Source organism: Eulemur rufifrons, chromosome 21 (genome assembly GCF_041146395.1).
Source record: "Eulemur rufifrons isolate Redbay chromosome 21, OSU_ERuf_1, whole genome shotgun sequence".
NCBI lineage: Eukaryota > Metazoa > Chordata > Mammalia > Primates > Lemuridae > Eulemur > Eulemur rufifrons.
Genome location: NC_091003.1, coordinates 24,341,496 through 24,362,041, shown reverse-complemented (window position 1 = coordinate 24,362,041; position 20,546 = coordinate 24,341,496). Strand labels below are relative to the sequence as shown.

The 20,546-nt window shown below is 54.1% G+C and overlaps 1 protein-coding gene across 1 annotated transcript; it reads left to right on the top strand.

The window, feature by feature from the left end:
- Nucleotides 1–1,123: 1,123 nt before the first annotated feature.
- YPEL1 (yippee like 1) lies at nt 1,124–19,690 on the top strand. The gene is made up of 5 exons (XM_069497003.1): nt 1,124–1,196; nt 13,437–13,690; nt 17,609–17,652; nt 18,058–18,166; nt 19,288–19,690. Exons 2-5 carry the CDS (start codon nt 13,574–13,576, stop codon nt 19,375–19,377), a joined length of 360 nt encoding a protein of 119 aa, XP_069353104.1. The 5' UTR covers nt 1,124–1,196; nt 13,437–13,573; the 3' UTR covers nt 19,378–19,690.
- The last annotated feature ends 856 nt before the right edge of the window (nt 19,691–20,546 follow it).

The following is a 20,546-nucleotide window of genomic DNA, read 5'->3' as shown; positions in this document are numbered from 1 at the left end:
CTCTGAAAAACAAATAAAAAGTATAAATAAATGAAAGAAAGACGATCATGACATCCCACTTCGCAGCCAGCTGTCTGTGGAGGCAGGGAGTTGGAGGCATCTAGGAAGGATGGCTGAGTAAACGGGGACGGATGTGTGACAGGCGAATCCAGCCGCAAGCTAAGTACCGAGTCAGGTGCACCCCGCGACAAGGAGAGATGGTTACAAGCGCAGCGGGTTGCGGAAGAGACGACGCAAACACGAATAACAACGTTACGTACATCAAGACAACAGTGTGGTTTTTTAAAACCTGTGTAATTTAAATACCTATCTATAGAGAAAGGACGTGGGACCAAGTACATAATGATATTGGGGGCGCGGGGGGACGAGGTGCGGACGCCGCAGTCCGTCGGGCCCGACTTGGGGGTCCCGGAGCAGAGTCGGCGGTTCGGGGCGGGGGTCGTGCGGCTGGAGAGGGTGGTCGGACAGACGAGCGCGGAGGACCCGCACTAGGGACCCGGCCCGCGCGGGGCACCAAGTCCGCACCCGCGCGCCGCCTTCCACGGCCGCCCCGGCCGGACACGCGCGGCCCCGGCACGTCCTCACCCGGTGCACGCGTGGCGGGCCCGACGTGTGACCCGCAGGCTTCCCAGCCGCCAAAGACCCAGCGGGCGGAACACGCTTGCCCGGCCAGCCGGCGCCTGCGCACTGCGCTCCCGGCTAAGCCCACCCCGGCGCCCAACCCCGCCCCCCAACCCCGCCCCGTGCGGCCCCGCCCCCGCGCCTCTCGGCCCTTACAGGCTGGCTGCGAGGCGGTGCCCGGCGAGCCAGCCAATGGGAGCGCGGCGCGCTCAGCGGCACGTGCGGCCCCGCCCCGCCCGGCTGGGTGCGTGCCCGCCGAGCTGCGCGGCCTGAGCGCGCGGGGCGGGGACGCGCGGGGAGGGGCGGGGCGAGGGGCGGGGCGCGGGCGGCGCGGCGCCGTGATTGGCCGGCGCCGCGTTCCGAGGCCGTTAACGGCGGCGGGGCCGGGCCGCGGCTCCAAAACAAAGGGCAGGCGGCCCGCGGGGCGGCGGCGGGAGGATGCCCCGCGCCCTGCCGAGGCGCCAACGGCCGCAGCGCGTCGCGGGCCGCGCCGGGGCCGCCTGAGAGCCGAGCCCGCGCGACCGGGGCCCGGCCGGATGGGCGCTGCGGGCCGGGGCGCGGACCGCCGGGCGGCCGTGAGTACGGGCGGGCGCGGCACAGTTGCGCGGGCGGCTACTTTGTGGCGGCCGGGCCGGGCCGGGCGGGCCCGCGGGCACCTGTTGGGCTCCGGGCGGCGGGGCGGGCGGCCGACCTGTCGGCTCTTCTATCCGTGTTGACTTTGCGATTCGTGGGTATTTGGCTGACTCCGTCCGGGAACAGACCCCGAAGCCTCGTCTCTGACCCCGTCTTTCTCCCTCGCTGCCGCCCGCCCCCGCCGTGAGATGTAGGAGAGGGGCCTACGTTCCCGTCACTGGGTTCCCTCCTTAACAAATACGGTGGCAGCTGGGGAGGGAAATGAGGACAAAAGAGGTCTGCTAGGGATGTTTATTAAGAAGGGGGGACGTTTTCGAGTTGCCCACATAAAGATGACTAAAATGCATCGTCCTCTGTATTTGCCACTTGTGGCTTTATTAACGTAGATTGCGAAAGCCTGAGCCTGGGACCTACGAAGTGGGTCTTCCCTCCCCCCGCTTGCCTCTGGTTGACGTCTTCGGTGTCCAAATCATGTGCTGAGTTCTAGGATGCAAAGAAGGCTGAGATTCTGTTTTAGATAGGTAATGGAACGGAAGACGGCAGTATACCCACCCAACCTTTTCCTGTTCAGTTGCCTTTCTTCTTCCTCTATCTAAAACGAAGCCACCTAGCCAGGGGCAGTGTAGTCCCAGCTACTCCAGAGGCTGAGCCAGGAGGATCACTTGAGCCCAGGAGTTCAAGACCAGCCTTGAGACCCGTCAAGACCCGTCTCAAGTAAAAAATACTAAAGAAAACCAAATAAAATGTATCCACCTTAACGTGCTCTTTCCTTTGCTAAGAATGTTACTTTTTCCACCCACCAGCCCCTGACTTACCCAGGTCTCAAGGCTAGGCTTAGCTTCCCTGGAGAACCTTCCCAGGTGCTTCCCCTGAGCAAGTTGTAGGTGTAACAAATGTTTGCTGAACCTCTCCCCCGTGCCAGCAGCTGCGCTTCATCTGGCATCATTGAGTCACATAATCATGCACTGGTTTCCCTCACCCCCATTGGTGGGCTCTTTGGGGACAGTGGTGGCATGTTTGAGGAATGCTGATACTGAGGACCTCCTAGACCTTTGTGCCCCTTCCCCTTGCACCCCACGGTGTAGAGTGTCTTCTACTTGTGGAAACCCCTCAGGGATAGGACCAGGGCAAAATCCTGTCTTCCCACAGGCGCTGGAGCACAGGGTCTGGCCCATATTGGGCACTTAAAAAAAAAAAACAAAACTGAATGATCTTAATTACCAAATTTAGCAATAGTCTTTCTGTTTTTCTGTTTTTAAAATAAACTTATTTTGGAATAACTTTAGCTTTACATAAAAGTTGCAAAGATAGCACAGACAGTCCCAGTGTACCCCAGACCCAGTTTCCATATTGTTCCCATCCTGCATTGCTATGGTGCACTTGACCTGGGTCCATCCTCTGAGCTCCAGGTATTGAGCCTTTCCATTTCGAAGCGCTGTCATTTGTAAAGCTGTTTGTGTTGACAGCAGTGTTCCCATAACATTGTTACTTGGTCCCTGCCCGTCTTCACGAAGTCCCACAAGCACCTGTGCCAAGGGGCCGCTTCTGCAGTGTTAATGTCTGTTTCTTCTTGGGAGACCCGTAAACAGAAAATGGTTTTCGGTATGAAGAGGCAGTGGAAGTTCTGCTTTCAAACTGTTCTGACACTCTTCATTAGAGATTCGTTTGATTTTGAATCAATTTTGGGGGGAGGGCAGGGTTGTAAAAAAAAAAATCAATTTTTAAGTAGTTAGGTCTGATAATCAGTGAAACCTCCAGGGCTGCGGTCCCCAACCCCCAGACCGATACTGGGCCACGGCCTGTTAGGAACCCGGCTGCACAGCAGGAGGTGAGCGGCGGGAGCGTGAGCAGAGCTTCCTCTGTATTTACAACTGCTCCCCATCGCTCACGTCACCACATAAGCTCCGCCTCCCATCAGATCAGCCGTGGTATTAGATTCTCATAGGAGCGAGAACCCTACTGTAAACTGCGCATGTGATGGCTCCTTGTGAGAATCCAATGCCTGGTGATCGGAGGTGGTGATGCTGGCACTGGGGAGCGGCTGCAAATACAGATTATCATTAGTAGAGAGGTTTGCACAATAAATGTAATATGCTTAAATCATCCCCAAACCATCTCCCCCATCCCACCCCCAGTCTGTGGAACACTTGTCTTCCGTGAAACCAGTCCTTGGTGCCAAAAAGATTGGGGACTGCTGCTCTGGGGAATAGGAATTTTGACACGGCAGGAGGTTGAGTGGAGATTGGAGAAGGTTCTGAATAGCCAGGACATAGAGGGCTAAGGGTTCTGGAGAGGGCAGTGTGAGTTGGTTCAGGAAAGAGGTTAGGAGGAGGAAATGAGTTCCACCAGCCAAGCGACATTCCTCCTATGTTGGAGATGCTGAGGACTGAAAACCCGTCAGCCGTGATATTCAAATGGAAATCCTGGCGCTAAGCCACTGTTGGCCACACCCCAGGGAAGGGGTTAAGAGCCCCCTCCCACCAACCCGTTATTCCACAGGACTTCTGCACCTGCAGGGCTTTGGGACCAGGGCCAGGGTTCCCAGTGGGCTTGGTGAGGTGTGAGCTTGCTGACCCTCCGCCTAACGGTAACAATGACAGGATGCTACTGTCATGAGGCACTTGTCAGGCATTTAAACTGCAACCAAGGATCCACCTCCCTTAACATCTCGTGTGACTCTCTGGACTGCCCTGTGAATCACATGTCACTCCATTTGCAGAAAAGGTAGCGGGGCTTGGCTTGAGGTCCCAGAGCCAAAAAATATATGGCACATTTTGAATCAAACCTTGAGAAACCGAACAAGTCAGACTCTCGGCTTTGTCCCGGCAAGGGCGTCTCTCTTGCCAGATGCTACCTGCTCGCTCCCCCCTGGTGCCCCCTGTCCCTCCCCGGTGTTGTTGGTGTACACCGTCCCGGGCAGTGCCCCCTTTCTGATTGCTTGTCGTGTCTCTGATTTTTCCCTTGCCCCAAGACAGGGCTTAGTGTCTGCTTAGGTTTCATTTAGTGTGGAATTAAACGAAGTAGTTTGGATTCCCCACCTGTTTCCTTCTGCTTCCATCCCGCCTTCTAGGTCTAGTGCCTGTCCTTTCAGCCTGTAGTTCCTGCGTTTCCCCTTCCTTTTAGCAAGGGAGCAAGGCGCCTCTGCTGGGATGTGTCTGATGCTGTGGCTGGGGCAAACTTTGTTACTCGTGGTAGAAATAAACAAATGTATTGCGGGTTCTTCCCAAAAGAAATGCTCAGTGCAAACACAGCATCAGTATCTTCTGGGAGACGGGGAGGCGGGACTCAGCACAGCAGAGAGGACAGATGGCGCACGGGGGCCTGGGAGGCTGAGGTGCCCGGGTGAGACTGGGCGATGCAGGAGCAGGACCCCCGGGCTTCCCCAGAGAGCAGGAGCTGGTGGGGAGTCCACAGAAGGCCAGGGAGCTTGTCCCAGGGCAGCGTGGAGGCGGCGCGACTCTCCCAGTGACCCACCAAGGCTGCCGTTCCTGAAACGTGCAGGAGTCACCTTCAGGTATCGAGGAAGTGGACATGTGTGGAAAGGGAAGCTGGTCCTGCCAAAGGCAGATTGCACCCGTGCTGTTGCCCTTTGATGTAAATCCACACCTGTGACTGCATGTGCTCTGCGTGTGAGTTCCAAGTCAGTACGTACGCTTGGCATCAAAATAAAAAGGTACAAAAAAGTGGACAGTGAAAAGGAAATCCCCTTCGCCGCCCTTCCTGTCCCCAGCCTGAAGCCCCACATTGGAAATATTTCTGGTACTTGCTTGTCAGTGCGCGTGGCCAGTCCCTTTGGCTAGACTCGAGGTGGTTTCAAATCTTTTGTTCTTCCAGGCATCTTAACAGCTTTGATCCAGTTATTTTGCACATGTGCCAGCATGCAGATAAACTCCTGGGAAGGAGCCCCGTGCGCCCAGGAATGTTTGAGGGTGTTGCCAAACAGCTGGGTCGCAGGGTGCCCTTGCCAGCGGTGTTATCAACTTTTTAAAAATTGTGTCCAGCCTGCAAGGTATGAGACAGAAATCAGTGTGCCTTCAGTTTGCCTTGATGAGTGAAGGTGAACATCTGCTCATATGTCTACAGGTACAGTGGTTCCAAGGTGTAGACTCTTTGGCTTTGAATGCAGGTCCATAGCTTACTAGCTGTGCAACCTTGTACAGATTGGTTAACCTCTCTGGGCCTCAGTTTCCTGCTTGGTGGGACTAATAACAACATCTCCTGCAATTGCTGTTAACTCACATGGTTCTCCTACAGTTAATGGCTTAGACTAGGGCCGAGTCAGCTATAAGGTTCTGGGGCCACGGCGTTTCCTTTTCCACGAACTGGCAGTTTTATCTGTCCTCTCTGATGGTGGTGGCCTTTTCATCCTTTTAATCCTGAGGACGGTGCCTTGCCAGTGAGTAGGGGGAGAAGCAAAGCTGGCGGCAGGGAGGCTCCTCTGTGGGCCGCTGCCTGGGGGCGGAGGCGGGAAGCTCCTGGGCCCAGGTGGCTCTGGAGGAAGGAGCAAAGCCACCTCCTACCCCTCACCTCTTTCCTCCCTGGAGAGATGGGCCTGGGTGTCCCAGTGCATGCTGCCTGCCTGGGGCCCCCTTTATGAGCTCTGGCTGAACATGGCAAGGCCACACGAGCAATGGTTCTTCCCCACTCTCCCTGGAACTCGGTCCCCCAGGCCACTTGATCACCACGCCCGGCCAACGCCCCAGCTCTCAACCCACTTTGCAGCCTCTGACCCTGGCGCTCGCTTCCCTGTGTGCCTGGTGCCTCCTTCCGCCTCGTGGCACCCTGGAGGGCGCGGGGTGAGGGGAGAGCTGGGGCTGGGCCATGCCAGGTGCAGCTGAGCAGCCGAGTGGGCGCGAACGTGAAACAGCCGGGAGTAGAGAGCGACAGGGGTGCCCGCGAGGGGGTGAGGACCCCGGGTGGTGCAGAGGAAGGGGCGCCCAGGGCCCGGGCAGTCCACACTGCATCCCAGTGAGTGTCAGAGCTGCCTGGCGTTGGTTTGATTCCCCAGTGTTTTTGTCTTTAGAAGTGTGTTAACTGCACCATATGGACATGGGCCTGATTCACGTTCTCCTAAAATAATTCTACACGCTTATTTTAGGAGAGACATTTCTGGAATCCAGAAAATTGTTTTTGCTCTGAAAACATACCCCACATTAATATCTATTTGAGGGCATGGCAGCCGCCCTCCAAACTCGGGGGATACAGTGTCCTATGGTGGACATGATTCACTTGGTGAACTGCCTGGCATTTTCCTTTCAGTGACTTCAAGGCGGTTCCTAATTTGCTAATAGATCTTGTAAAAGCCCGTTTGCACAATGGTTGCTTGAAAACTTGGCCATGATTTCCCCAATGCAGCAGCAGAGATTGAGTTTAAAAGCCAAGTTAAAGCGCAGTGGAACACAGCATGACATGCTTCTCCGTGGCCACACGTCCAGGCCTGGCCACTGCCTGCCAGACCCTTCTGAGGGCTGGTGACAGTCAGGGCTGCCCACTTGAGACGCTTGTGAGGCGCCTGTGTGGCGAGACACATCTCTGCCTTTGAAGGGCCGACAGCGAGTGTGAGAATAGGCCAGGCCCGGGACGGGGCTTGGGGCCACTAAGACCTGGGGTAGGCTCTGCCGATAAGGACACCTTGGGGGTAGGAAGGACACCTTGGGGGCAGGGGCGACACCGTGAAGGTCTCCAAATAAGGCAGGTGTGCAGGGTGCCTGGGAACCCGCGAGGCCCTTCTGGTTGGGAATCGGAGTCGTCTCGGTGGTACTGGGGACTTTGCGTGGTCACCGGGCACGGCCCGCTGCACGGTTCCCTCAGCCGTCGTCCCCACTTAGTCCAGGAAGCGGTTAGTGGTGTCATGACGGTTCCAGGTGAGAGATCTGAGATTCAGAGCGACTCTGGGCAGAGGGGTGGAGCTGGGCTTTGAGGTATCATCCCATCCGCCCCACATCTGGGAGGCTCAGCCTTGCTGTGGGACAGCCAAGGAATGGGAAGGACACGAGGCAGGGCTGGGGTCCCCAGGGTCATGGCAGTGCTGGGAGCCACTGGCTTTGGGCAGCTAGAGAGGCTCGGAGGCCTCTGGGGCAACACAGGGCCCAGTGGCTGGTTGCTGGGTCTCCTCTGGCCACTTAATGATGGGGACACACTGCTTCTTCCCCCCTCAAACACTAGCGGTGAGAGGGTCCCCTCCCGGGAACTTGACTGTCCTGTCCTGACCCTTGTCTCTGTCAGGCCAGGCACGACCGGGTGGCGGAAAGCACTTGGGATTTGGAGTCACCGCTTGCCTGGGGGCCGCGCAGGGGTGCCTGTTTCTCGGGGCGTGGGAAGGGTGAAATGGCCTGAGAATTCGCAGACCCACAGGTCGAGTCCCTGTCTGGGGCGAGAGTCTGATCACTCCAGGGCTTCAGACTCAGGTCCAGGACTCAGACTGGCCAGTGATGACACTGGGACAGAGGACCTCTTGCCCGAGTAGATGAGAATCCTTCCTGGAACCTTCTGGGGTCGGCTTGGGGCCACAGCAGGCCTGGCCCTGGCCCTTCCTGGACAGCACTGGTGCAGGCCCCGGCTTGTACACTCCTCTTTGGGGACCGTGGTCCTCAAGCATGGGGACGTGTGGGTCTGAGTGGGGTGTGCCTGCGGCCGCTCCGAGGCCTGAGCAAGCAGAGGCTCCCCGAGGCGCCACGGGTCCGTGTCTGTAACAAGCTCCCAATGGGCAGTCGCCACGTCACCTGCCAAGCCCTGGCGTTTCAGCCTGTTCACTCACCCTCCTGCGAGGGATCCCCCTTCTGTATTCAGCCCTCAGGTATTCAGGTGGCTTTTATGGGCCAGAGCACTGGGTAATGATCTTTTTTCCCTACCACCTGGGTTTAGTAAAGCCACCTAGGTGACTTTTATTTTTTAATTTTTTTAATTAATTTTTTTTGGTGCCGTGACTTGGCTATGAACCCAGGTTGCTGCAAGCACTAGGTGATTTCTAAATTTATTTATTTATTTATTATTTTGTTTTGAGACAGAGTCTCACTCTGTCGCCCGCCCGGGCTAGAGTGCCGTGGTGTCAGCCTAGCTCACAGCAACCTCAAACTCCTGAGCTCAAGCAATCCTCCTGTCTCAGCCTCCCGAGTAGCTGGGACTACAGGCATGCACCACCTTGCCCGGCTAATTTTTTCTATATATATATTTTTAGCTGTCCATATAATTTCTTTCTATTTTTAGTAGAGACGGGGTCTCGCTCTTGCTCAGGCTGGTCTCGAACTCCTGAACTCAAACGATCTGCCCGCCTCGGCCTCCCAGAGTGGTGCTAGGATGACAGGCGTGAGCCACCTGGCCCGGCCCTCACTTTCACTTAATGAGTCTATCATCTTAAAAAAAAAGAAATGTTACTTATAGATAAGAAAGATCAATAAAATGGACATCTGTGTACACATCACCAGCTTAAAAAAATCTGTCTAGCGGATTTTGCTACCCCCACGCTCCCCAGGCCCCATGTTTGCTCTGCCCTGCCTGGCGCTCCAAGCCAAGGTGTCCCGTGTAGCGGGACGGGAGGTGCACCAGCGCTGGAGGGACCTGACCCCAGGGGTTGCTGACTACGGAGACCGCTCTAGTGTGCCGGGGGGCTACGTTTTCTCTTCCAAAAGATGGTCTGCGGTTCGACATTCACTCCAAATAAACAGAAAACCCTTAGCAAGTCGCCCCTTTTAAAAGTGCTGTCCCTTGTCTGTATGGACCACATTTTCTTTATGGAAATATTATTCAGGCTTAAAAAAAAAAAAGGCAATTCTGCAATAGGTGACAACACGGATGGACCTTGGAGACGTCATGCTCAGTGAAGTCCGCCAGACACAAACACTGTGTCATTCCACTTCTGTGAGGCATCTAGAGAAGTGACGGTCATAGAATCAAAGACAGAATGGTGGTTGCCAGGGGCGGGGGAGGGGAGATGGGCCCTGTGCGTACAAAGTTTCCGGCGAGTAAGGAGGACACCGAGTCAGCCGCGCTTGGCACGGTCAGCAGGCTGGGTCTCCTGTGACGTGTCGCTACAACAATGGGGAAAAAGGTGCTGTCTTATTACAGGGGAACAGAGAGTTAAAAATGAGGGGTATTGCCCTCTCTCATGGTGAATAAAAGTGATACCACTTGTTTAAAAACAGTGAATAAAGCCAAGGGCAGATTCTGGAATTCTCTATTCAGGTTACTTGGAGCAGGATTCTGTGAACACTAAAACCTGAATAACCAGTTTTTGAGTAAGATTCCTGTCTCTCTCAGCCCCCTCCCTTAATACTCTTAGTATCTTTGTTAAAGGGAAGCCTGGGGAAAGGAGAGAAGACAGAAGTTTATTGATTTGTATCATTTTAACAAAAAGAAACTTGGGTGAAGATATTAAAGCAAAGATTCAACACGAGTGAAGTCACATTAAGTGACGTCAGAACCTGTTCATTCCATCCTATTGGCCAATACTAATTTGTGGGACGTGTGTGGATTTGAATGAGCTACTGACAAAGTCTGTAATGATGTCCTTGTGGACCATGTGGGACACATGGCTGGGGAGGTGGTGACCAAGTCGACACTTGTCCCCGTGACCTCCCCAGGGCACATCAGCGAGTTTACCAAAGGTGGGAGGGACGCCAGCGTTCTAATTCATAAAAAGTCCTGTAGGTCGGTGCAGCAGATAAAAATCTAACAAAATGTAATTAATGTATTAAGGCTAAATGTGACCGGGCACAAAGGTTCATGCCTATAATCCTAACACTTTGGGAAGCCGAGGCAGGGGGATCGCTTGAGACCTAGGAGTTCGAGACCAACCTGAGCAAGAGTGAGACCCCCGTCTCTACAAAAAAAAAAAAAATAGAAAAATTAGCTGGGCATGGTGGCGCATGCCTGTGGTCCCAGCTACTCAGGAGGCTGAGGCGGGAGGATCGCTTGAGCCCAGGAGTTTGAGGTTGCTGTGAGCTATGATGATACCACCGTTCTCCAGCCCGGGCGACAATCTCAAAAACAAAACAAACAGGCCGGGCGCGGTGGCTCACGCCTGTAATCCTAGCACTCTGGGAGGCCGAGGCGGGTGGATAGCTCAAGGTCAGGAGTTCGAGACCAGCCTGAGCAAGAGCGAGACCCCGTCTCTACTAAAAATAGAAAGAAATTATCTGGCCAACTAAAAAATATATATAGAAAAAAAAATTAGCCGGGCGTGGTGGCGCATGCCTGTAGTCCCAGCTACTCGGGAGGCTGAGGCGGTAGAATCGCTTAAGCCCAGGAGTTTGAGGTTGCTGTGAGCTAGGCTGACGCCATGGCACTCACTCTAGCCTGGGCAACAAAGCGACACTCTGCCTCAAAAAAAAAAAAAAAAAAACCAAACAAAAAAAGGCTAAATGTGAGGTTTTGTCTTTGATTCTAAAGAAAACCAAGGAATCTAAAGACTCAGGATTGGCACAAAATGACTTAGTAGCAGCTAGTGGGGGAAAGAGTTTAAGATTTTCAGGAAATCACCAGTCAGGAATATCCAACATGATCAGACTTCTTCAGAAATTCTTTTTTTTTTTTTTTTGAGACAGAGTCTCACTCTGTTGTCCGGGCTAGAGTGCCATGGCGTCAGCCTAGCTCACAGCAACCTCAAGCTCCTGGGCTCAAGCAATCCTCCTGCCTCAGCCTCCCGGGTAGCTGGGACTATAGGCACGTGCCACCATGCCCGGCTAATTTTTCTATATGTATTTTTAGCTGTCCATATAATTTCTTTTTTTTTTTTTTTGTTGAGACAGAGTCTCACTTTGTTGCCCAGGCTAGAGTGAGTGCCGTGGCGTCAGCTTAGCTCACAGCAACCTCAAACTCCTGGGCTTAAGCGATCCTACTGCCTCAGCCTCCCGAGTAGCTGGGACTACAGGCATGCGCCACTATGCCCGGCTAATTTTTTTCTATATAGATTTTTAGGTGTCCATATAATGTCTTTCTATTTTTAGTAGAGACGGGGTCTCGCTCAGGCTGGTCTCGAACTCCTGACCTTGAGCAATCCACCCGCCTCGGCCTCCCAGAGTGCTAGGATTACAGGCGTGAGCCACCGCGCCCGGCCTAATTTCTTTCTATTTTTAGTAGAGATGGGGTCTCGCTCTTGCTCAGGCTGGTCTCAAACTCCTGAACTCAAACGATCCTCCTGCCTCGGCCTCCCAGAGTGCTAGGATTACAGGTGTGAGCCACCTCGCCCAGCCTGAAATTCTTTAACATATATTGATGAAAGAAATTGGCTTCATTTAAGAAGACAGAGGTATGTGTGTATTTATATATGTCACTGTGTACAGAAATTTCTTCCAGAAAGTTCCTGTTAGGTTGTCGTCTCTGTTGAGAAATGTGATCAACTGTTAACTTTTGCTTCTGGGACGAAATAGGAGCCAGCTTTGTTTCTCTTTTCCTGGAGACACCCAATTGCCAGCACCGTCTCTTTTCGAAAAATGTGTTCTTTCTCGGGGCACTGCAGTGCCACCGCTGCGCTGTCTGGTGGCCGTCTACGCGGAGATCTGTTCCTGGGCTGTTTCGTATCGCATTGACACGTTCTGTCTCGTGCCGGAACCACACCGTCCTCGTGGCTGCCGTGTGGAGGAACGCGGTGTGCTTGCTGGGGATTCACGGCTTCACAGTGTCTTCTGGGCCTGGTGGTGGTGTTTCTCGCCATTTATCTGGGTCTCCTTAATGTCCCTCAGAATTTTACAACTTACTCTGCAAAGGTCTTTGGATTTATTCTTAGATACTCTGTTCTTACACTGTGGTATGAGAGCATATTTTTCCTGTATAATCTTTATGCCTAATTTTCTTGTCTTATGGCGCTGGCTGGGAACTCAGTACGATGTTATGTAGAGGTGATGGTGTAGAAGGCTTCCTGGTGTTTATTCCTGATTTCAAAAAGAATGTTTTCTAAGTTTTACCATTAAGTATGATATGTGTTATGGTTTTTTGGTAAATATCTCTTAACAGATAAGGAAGTTCCCTTATATTCTTTTTTTTTTTTTTTTTTTTTGAGACAGAGTCTCACTCTGTTGCCCAGAGTGTAGTGTAGTGGTGTCACTATAGCTCCCTGCATCTGCCTCAGCCTCCTGAGTAGCTGAGACTACAGGCGCGCACCACCGTGCCCAGCTAAGTTTTCTATTTTTTGTAGAGATGGGGTTTTGATCTTGCTCAGGCTAGGTTGTTTTTCTTTTACTTTTCTAACTTCTTAAAGATAGATGTTTAGCTCATTAATTCTACCTGTCATATTTTCTAATATATATCCTGTAAGATTATATATTTCCCTTTAAGTGCTGGGGTTTTTTTGTTTGTTTTTTGAGACAGAGTCTCGCTCTGTTGCCTGGGCTAGAGTGCTGTGGCAGCAGCCTAGCTCACAGCAACCTCAAACTCCTGGGCTTAAGCGATCCTCCTGCCTCAGCCTCCTGAGTAGCGGGGACTACAGGCATGCACCACCATGCCCAGCTAATTTTTAAATTATTTTTTGTACAGCAGGATCTCACTATGTTGCCCAGACTGGTCTCAAACTCCTGGCCTCAATTGATCCTCCTACCTTGGCCTCCCACAGTGCTGGGATTACAGGTGTGAGCCACTGTGCCCAGCCTTTAATCCATTTGGAGTTAATTTTTGTACATGGTGCTAGGTAAGGGTCCAGCTTTATTGTTTTGCAGGTGGACATCCAGTTGTCCCAGCGGCATTTGTGGAAAATACCATCCTCTCCCCAACTGAATGGTCTGGGCCCCCTTGTCAGTGCTCGTTTGACCATATGTGAGTTTCTGAAAGATTAATTAGTACTGGATCCATCACTCATATTCAAAACTGTCCGGTGCTTCAAGTCACGAATTCCAGGCTTTGGGCGGGATGCAGCCGGGCCGCTGCCGGCTCGCTCAGACAGGAGTCCTGGTGGCCACTCTTGCTCTCATGGTTCCCGAAGCCAAGCATGGCATAAGATAACGTTGATCAAATATTTTTCTCCAATTATTTGTATCATAAGACGAGTTCACTTGCCACTTCTAGCTAATGGAGGATGGTTAAACAGCGACTGGGTATAACGTTAAAGAGTTCGGGCTTTACCTCCTGGTCCCTTCCCCTTCCTTCAGAGCACGTGCCTCCCGACACGCCTTCACAGCACGCTTCGTTCTCTCTGACCCACGGCTGTGTCTGATTGGTCAACAGGTTGTGACATTCTTCTCTCGTCCCAGCAGTGTGGACAGGGCCACACGCCCCGCGCACAACAACGGCTCTTGCGTGCGTTTTCCAGTGCTGCTGTTGTCGGAGAGCCCAGCAGAGCCTCGAGTCTTCCGGAGCCAGCCCTGAGCTGAGTGGGGAGAGCCCAGCAGAGATGGTGAAGATGACAAAGTCCAAAACTTTCCAAGCCTATCTGCCGAACTGTCACCGAACGTACAGCTGCATCCACTGCAGAGCCCACCTGGCCAACCACGACGAGCTCATCTCCAAGGCAAGTGCCTTATGTCAAAAAACTTGATTGAAAAGAAAAGATGAACGCCCGGTAGCACAATGATTGTCTGTCATGGTGGTACTTACTTGGCAGACGATGTTAACCATCGCCTGCCTTCCTGAATTTGCTGTGCCCTGAGGTCTGGAACCTCATGGGCAGCGTTGGTGAGTGCTGTGCCGATCACACGTGGCTGCGCCAGGGACCTGGGCGTGACCCGGGCAAGTGGGTGGTTTCGGAGGCCAGCCTCGGGGTCGCCCAGGGCGCAGAGCAGGACGCGTCGGTGACTTCCCAGAGCAGCACGATTCGTGGAAAGCCAGAGAGCAGTGAGTGAGCAAAGTCTAGAAAGTCTGTGAAATAGTTTAATAAGAAGGGAATTAAGACATTTTTAAAGCTGAGAATGATTAAAGAGGAGAGGCTGCTCAGGCGAAGGCCCGGAGGGTGCGGGTGCCTTTGCCAGCACCTGCAGGCCCGGGGCAAAGCTCTGGGAGCTTCCGTGTGCAGGACCCACGAGCAGCCGGGGCGGGGTGGCAAGGACGCCGGCCCCGCTGCGCTCAGCGCTGTGCCCGGCGCGTGGTGTCTGCTCCTCCCACCGTCCTCAGGGCCATGGCCCCGCTCCTGCTGAGCCGCCTGAGCCTCACGCCGCTGGGAAACCGAGGTCCCACAGGAACCCGGGCCTTTCAGGGACCTCTTTGTAGGCCTCTGGTTTAGCTCCGCCAGAGGAGCATTTATCTACTTGTGTTTTCACGGGGCGGTAGTGAGAGCTGTCTCGTTTCTGCTCCTCGCCTGAAATAAACACTGCTGAGCACAGCAGGGCGTCCCTGTGTCTCCTCTGTCCGCTCAGAAGGTCCCGGGAGGAAGTGGAAGCTCCGCAGGCAGCGTGTTTTCTTGGTGTGTTTTCTGAGGCAGGCTCAGCGTGAGGCGACGTCACGAGTTAACAAAAGGCAGAGCTGCTCTGGGCCTCCAGGTGAGGAGGTGTGGCTTGGTGACATCACTCACCTATGACTCCTGCGTGTTGGCATGACCTTTCACCTTAGCAGGTGGTCAAGAGTCAGGTACCACATTTGTTTTTAAGAGATAAGGTCTCTCTCTGTCAGCCAGGCTTGCGTGCAGTGGTGTGATCATAGCTCACTGCAGCCTCGAACTCCTGCCTCAGCCTCTCGAGTACCTGGGACTACAGGCATGTGCCACCACCCCCAGCTAATTTTTAAATTTTGTGTAAAGACAGGGTCTCACTATGTTGCCCAGGCTGGTCTGGAACCCCTGGGCTCAAGCAGTCCTCCTGCCTCAGCCTTCCAAAGTGCTGGCATTACAGGTGTGAGCCTTCGTGCCCAGCCAGTCTTTTTGTGAAGCTTGCTGATGTATTATTTGTCTTAGGTGCACCAAAAGGAATTTGAGATGCTTCTTTCAAAGGACCCCCAAAGCCACTGAGCTGTTACAAGAATTACAGTGAGAGCAGGAGCCTGCTCTGCAGTCAGTGGAAACTGTTACTAGTCAGGACATTAAATGAGCATTTCAGGATGAAAAAATGCCAAGAACTGAGCTCTCCGAGCACACAGCTGCCCAGAGGTGTCAGACCTCGCGTCTCGGCTGGTGGCGAAGTTGATGCCCAGAGTAAACTCTCCCGCTTTCACGCTGGTTCCAGATAAAGGAGTTCATTGCCACTGCAGAGAACACTTGCCATGTGGAACAGCTTCTAGTATGTATGAGGCCAGAGGCACCGACAGCCTCTAGGCCCGTCTATGTCACTAACAGGTAACCCCCTGGTCCAGGGGAGCTTGTCCTTGTAGACAGCTCTAACTGCTGGGAGGCTCTCAGTAGCGAGCAGGCTGGGACCTGCAGGCCGGATCTGCCACTTCCACCTGCTTTGTAAAGTTTCATAGGCTCACAGCTGTGCTCATCTGTTTACAGCGCAGTTGGGACAAAGACCGTATGGCCTGAAAAGCGTGAACTATTTATCTATCTCCTGGCTCTAACTTACAGGAGAATTCTGTGGACCTCCCACACTGGTCAGACTGAACTCTGAATCGGAATCACAGAGCTGCACCCATGCCTGCTCCAAACCCTGTTTAAAACATAAGGGCTTTTAGGCCAGGTGCGGTGGCTCACACCTATAATCCCAGCACTCTGCAAGGCCGAGGCGGGAGGATCGCTTGAGCTCAGGAGTTCGAGACCAGCCTGAGCAAGAGTGAGACCCCGTCTCTACCAAAAATAGAAAAAAACTAGCCAGGCATGGTGGCACGCACCCGTAGTCCCAGGTACTCTGGAGGCTGAGGCAGGAGGATGGCTTGAGCCCAGGAGTCTGAGGTTGCTGTGAGCTATGATGACGCCACTGCACACCAGCCAGGGCAACAGAGCAAGACACTGCCTCAAAAATAAATAAGGACTTTCAGAATAGGTGAGAGAATTAGGAGATTCAGTCCAGAAAATTGAAGGCTGATAAAAATGTGTGAAAAGTCTATCAGATGATTATTAGTTAAACTTAATATAGAATAATATTCTTAATCCTGGAAAACCACTTAAGGGAGTAACTTTTTAAGTCTGAAAGCTGTAACACATACAACGGTATCAGATGGATTAAAAAAGAAAACAGAAAAGATAAAATCAAAACACTGCTAGCATCAGGCTAGGTAGAAAAGAGAATCCTGCATCTCAGTGGCTTAAAGCAAAGGTTTATTTCGTGCTCAGGTGAGATGTGTGTCAGGGGTCACGCAGGGCTCGGCTTTTTTTTAATTATGAAAGAATCATTGCTCATAATCACCCAGCAGTGCGTGTGTCTGTGTAAAGTAAAATATACGAATTGCTGCTTCCCCGGCCCTGTCCCCTCCACTCCCTGGCGTTATCACCGGGGGCAGTTTGGTGTCCGTCCGTCTGTCTGTTTCGATCTATAGAAACGTCCTTCACTGGGTATGTGATGACTGTCCCGCACCCACTGCTGTGCCCCCCGCCCCTTGTGAGTCCCCCGCCCCGCGTGAGTCCCCCCGCCCCCCGCGAGTCCCCCGCCGGGGCAGCGGCCCTGCTTGTTGGCAGATCCGACTCCTGTTGGTTTCGGTGGTGAGCACCGTGAGGGTGACAGTGGTCGGCAGCGTGTGCCTTTTACGTTTGGACGTCGTCAGTTTGTGTTCCGAGTAACGTTCCTCGCAGCGCACGGATTTGTGCAAAGGTGATAGGCCGGAAAAAACCCGAGAAAAGGCGTCTTGATTTGGTTTGCTTTTCTTGGATTATCGTTAAGGCCGACCACGCTGTCGCTGGTTCGAGACGGGCACCAGAGCAGACGGGGCCTCCCTCTGGTCCCCCCTGTCGTGTGGGGTGAAGGTTGTCAGCACTGGCCAAGTGTGTACGGGTGGCACAGACGCCCTGTTCTGGCTCCTCCTCAGCTGGTGACATTTTCCTGGGGTGAGATGTCACTGGAAGGTCCTTTTCTCCAAGTAAGGGGCCATCTTGGGCTGCGACTTGATTTTAATTTTAACGGAAAAGCGTGGAAGCTTCGCCTTGCCCCTGCTGGCTGGCGGCGACGCGTCCGCCCTGCTGGGAGGAGCTGTGGGTTTGGGGGGAGAAAATCTTCCGTGACTCCATCTCGGGGTCGTCCAGCTGGACGCAGTGTCATGCAGCTCCCCGTTTTTACAAAAACGACTTTGCAGTAATAGTCACTTGCAGGATGTTGGAGTGGACAGAATCGGCCACTTGCTGCCCTCGGGCTAGACCCAGCAACAGTTGGCCGCTCCGGTTAATGGCCATGACCGTGGGGGTGGCACCGTGTCTGCTCTGCTCCTCCGCAGCCTGTCCGGGCGCTGTCCCCAGCGGTGCTCTCGCTCTGCAGGGCCCCCAGCGCGCCCGGCTCCACTCGCCTTCCAGAACGCGAACTCGCTGCTGCCTGTTGTCTGACGGCAGCCAACTTATAACGCTTCTTCTTCTCTGCAGTCCTTTCAGGGAAGCCAGGGACGAGCCTACCTCTTCAACTCCGTGTGAGTAGCCGCGGCTTCGGTCTGTGGGCTCGGGTGCCTGGCGGGGTGGCATCGTTGCGTCCCTACGGCCGCCGACCAGTAATTCAAAGCTGGAACGCACAGGAGTTCCACCAGCAGCCTGGAGTCACCCAGGTCTTTGGTGACCTGAAGGAACCTACTGTCCCTCCTCGGGCAGTTTCTGAAAGCGCAGCTGTCGCCCCGAGGGTCTAGCTCCCTGCAGCCCGTCCCATCCTGGGATTCTTCCGGGGAGACAAAAAGTCTCCTTCCCGTTAAAGGGTGGGGCGCTCCAAAGACACAGCCCCGCCCTGGAGAGGTCCCCGATTCTGGTGAAGATTGTCCAGTGAGCTGGGGGGTGGGGCCCACCGCCAGGCCGGGCTTCGGCAAGGTGGCCGCTCTGTCCCGCAGGGTGAACGTGGGCTGTGGCCCCGCCGAGGAGAGGGTCCTTCTCACCGGGCTGCACGCGGTCGCGGACATCTACTGCGAGAACTGCAAGACCACGCTCGGGTGGAAATACGTGAGTACCCGCCAGTCCCAGCCAGTGTGCTGTGGTAGCTCCGACATGCCCCAGAGGGACACAGTCTGCCCCCGAGCGTGACGGGCGGCATGAAAGAATGCGCGTCTCCAGGCCAGCTGCTTTGGGAGCCGGTTGGAAGCAGGTGTGGGCACAGGGCTGCCCGCGCTCGCTGTACCCTGGTCGCCCGCGCTGCCCCAGGTCTGGTGGAACCGTCAGGGTGGGCCCAGCAGCCCCCTCCCAGCCTGTCCCCTGCCTCTCAGGGCCCTGCTGGGGTCGGAGACGGAGGGCCACCTGGCTGCCTGCCCACGGGCTCTTGCCCCAGCCCCTTTCTCCGAGAACTTTGAATTGAAAGTCACCATCCCGGCCCCTCTGGAGCCTTCACCTCTGGTTCCCTGTCTCTCCAGCACATGGTGGATCCGCGGCCTAAGCCACCAGCCTGCCCCTCCTGCCCCCTACTCCCACCCTGGCTCTGGTCTCTGTCCTGGCAGGCAGGGGCCAGCCTTGGTGCTGGGCTCTCTCTTCCTCTTCCTCCTCCTCCTCCTCCACCCCCCTGCCCCGCCCCCAGGCCCTTCTTCCAGAAAGCCTTGCCCCACTCGGGCCACCATGCTACCTGCCTCTCTCCGTCGCTGCACCTGCAGCTGCCTGCTGGGACCAGCTTTCTCGTGTCCACCCTACCTGGGGCTGTGGCTCCGGTGGGCAGGACTCGTCTCAGTCCTCTGTGTCCCCAGCCCTGAGCACCAGGCCACACACTCAGCAGTCCCTCCCCGCCGCCCCACAGAGGGCCGCCTCTTTGATCTGGGTCCGCAGCGCTCGCTGTTCCTGTCGTCAGTCTTGTTTTACACGGAGTTCCTGGAAGCCTCTCTGTGCTCCTCAGCCGCCCCCCGCTTGGACAGACGTGCGCTGACGTGGCCCTGCCACGTAATAACGAGTGCAGAGCAAACCTGCCCGGCCCCGTGGGCGCGGCACGGGACAGGCCCTCTGGCACCGGTCAGCGCGTGGTTCAGGGAACATCTGGGTGTAGATGATACTAGTGACTTGGTTTTTTTGCCCAAAGTGTAATGAAATTGGAAAATGAGACAGATTCTGTCCTGAAATCTCCTTTCTCTCTACTCTTTTTTAAGGAGCACGCCTTCGAGAGCAGTCAGAAGTACAAAGAAGGGAAGTTTATCATTGAGCTTGCTCACATGATCAAGGACAATGGTTGGGAGTAAAGTGAGAACTTTCCATTCTCTTTCGAATCCTATTTTGTGAGAGAAACTGAGTGTGATGGAAACAGGAACATTCTGGATGGCAGCGTCTCTTGAACTTTAACCCCACAGGCCAGCTGCGCATAGGGCTCGACTGGCGCGGGCCTTGGGTGGGGCCCCGGTCTCCGTCCTCTTCATGCACGCTGTTTCTGATATCTTCCAATGACCTTGACCTTTTTGTAACTTCTCAAAGCTCTAGAGAAAGATTTAACCAACTGATGACTGACCCGCCTAGCCAACATCCTCTTTTAACCTGCGCCTTCAGTGCAGTGTGGCCATGTTCATGTTCCACGGAGACCAAACCAAGTCTCTAAAGACCACAGGGACAGGGTGTCTTAGAGAGCGAGCCTCACCTCTCGCTATTTTAGGGTAAAGGTATCGCAGCCCCCCCTTCCACTTCACAGAAGTACACATTGGTTATTCTTACAGATGAACTGTTGAGGCATAGTGTTCGTTCAAGATTATTTCAGGCGCAGTCAACAAATTTACATACCAAGAGTGTTTTACTTTTTAGCCTGTTCAAAAACAGAGGACAGCACTGGTAACATTTTAGATGAAGCTACAGGTAGAGAAGTGTCCAGTGGAGCCAACAGATTCCTTACCTAGAAAGCAAATGAGCTAGTCCTTAGAGAGGCCTGTCCCAGGGGCCTGGGGAGGCCACGGCCTTGCGGGGCCTGGTCCCGGGGCTGCGCCCTCCGTGGCAGCAGCTGGGCCATGTAGTTCCAGAGTCACACACTGGACAGAGAAGTTGGATTCCATTTTCTACCCTGCTGTACTTGAAGAAAAGAATGATTTTTGCATATGAAAAGAGGCAGAAGCAACAGGAAAAACTTCAAAACTTGAGATATGCCAGATTGTTTTAAATTTTTTTCAGAAAGAGTTAAAGTTGCAAGACAGGTTTTAACTTTGTAAATGAAGCTGTTTGGTCTGCTGGCGGAGTCGCCCCTCCCTGCCTGGTGCTGATCTGTGAGCTGACAGGGGACGTGCAATCTCCTGTGTTTTGCCCCCATGCCCCTCCTCCGTGGGGCGTGGTCCACGAGGGGCTTGTGGCCATTGCAGAGAATGGAGGCCAGAAACCACTCCCAGATGAGGTTTGGGTTTCAACATTGGGTAACCTGACTCGGGGCTCAGGG

Excerpts from the sequence above, each read along its gene's own strand:
- YPEL1 (XM_069497003.1), top strand. The coding sequence starts at position 13,574 with ATGGTGAAGATGACAAAGTCCAAAACTTTCCAAGCCTATCTGCCGAAC. Across the intron at positions 17,653-18,057 it reads GCCTACCTCTTCAACTCCGT|GGTGAACGTGGGCTGTGGCC; the intron begins GTGAGTAGCCGC and ends TCTGTCCCGCAG. Across the intron at positions 18,167-19,287 it reads CCACGCTCGGGTGGAAATAC|GAGCACGCCTTCGAGAGCAG; the intron begins GTGAGTACCCGC and ends CTCTTTTTTAAG.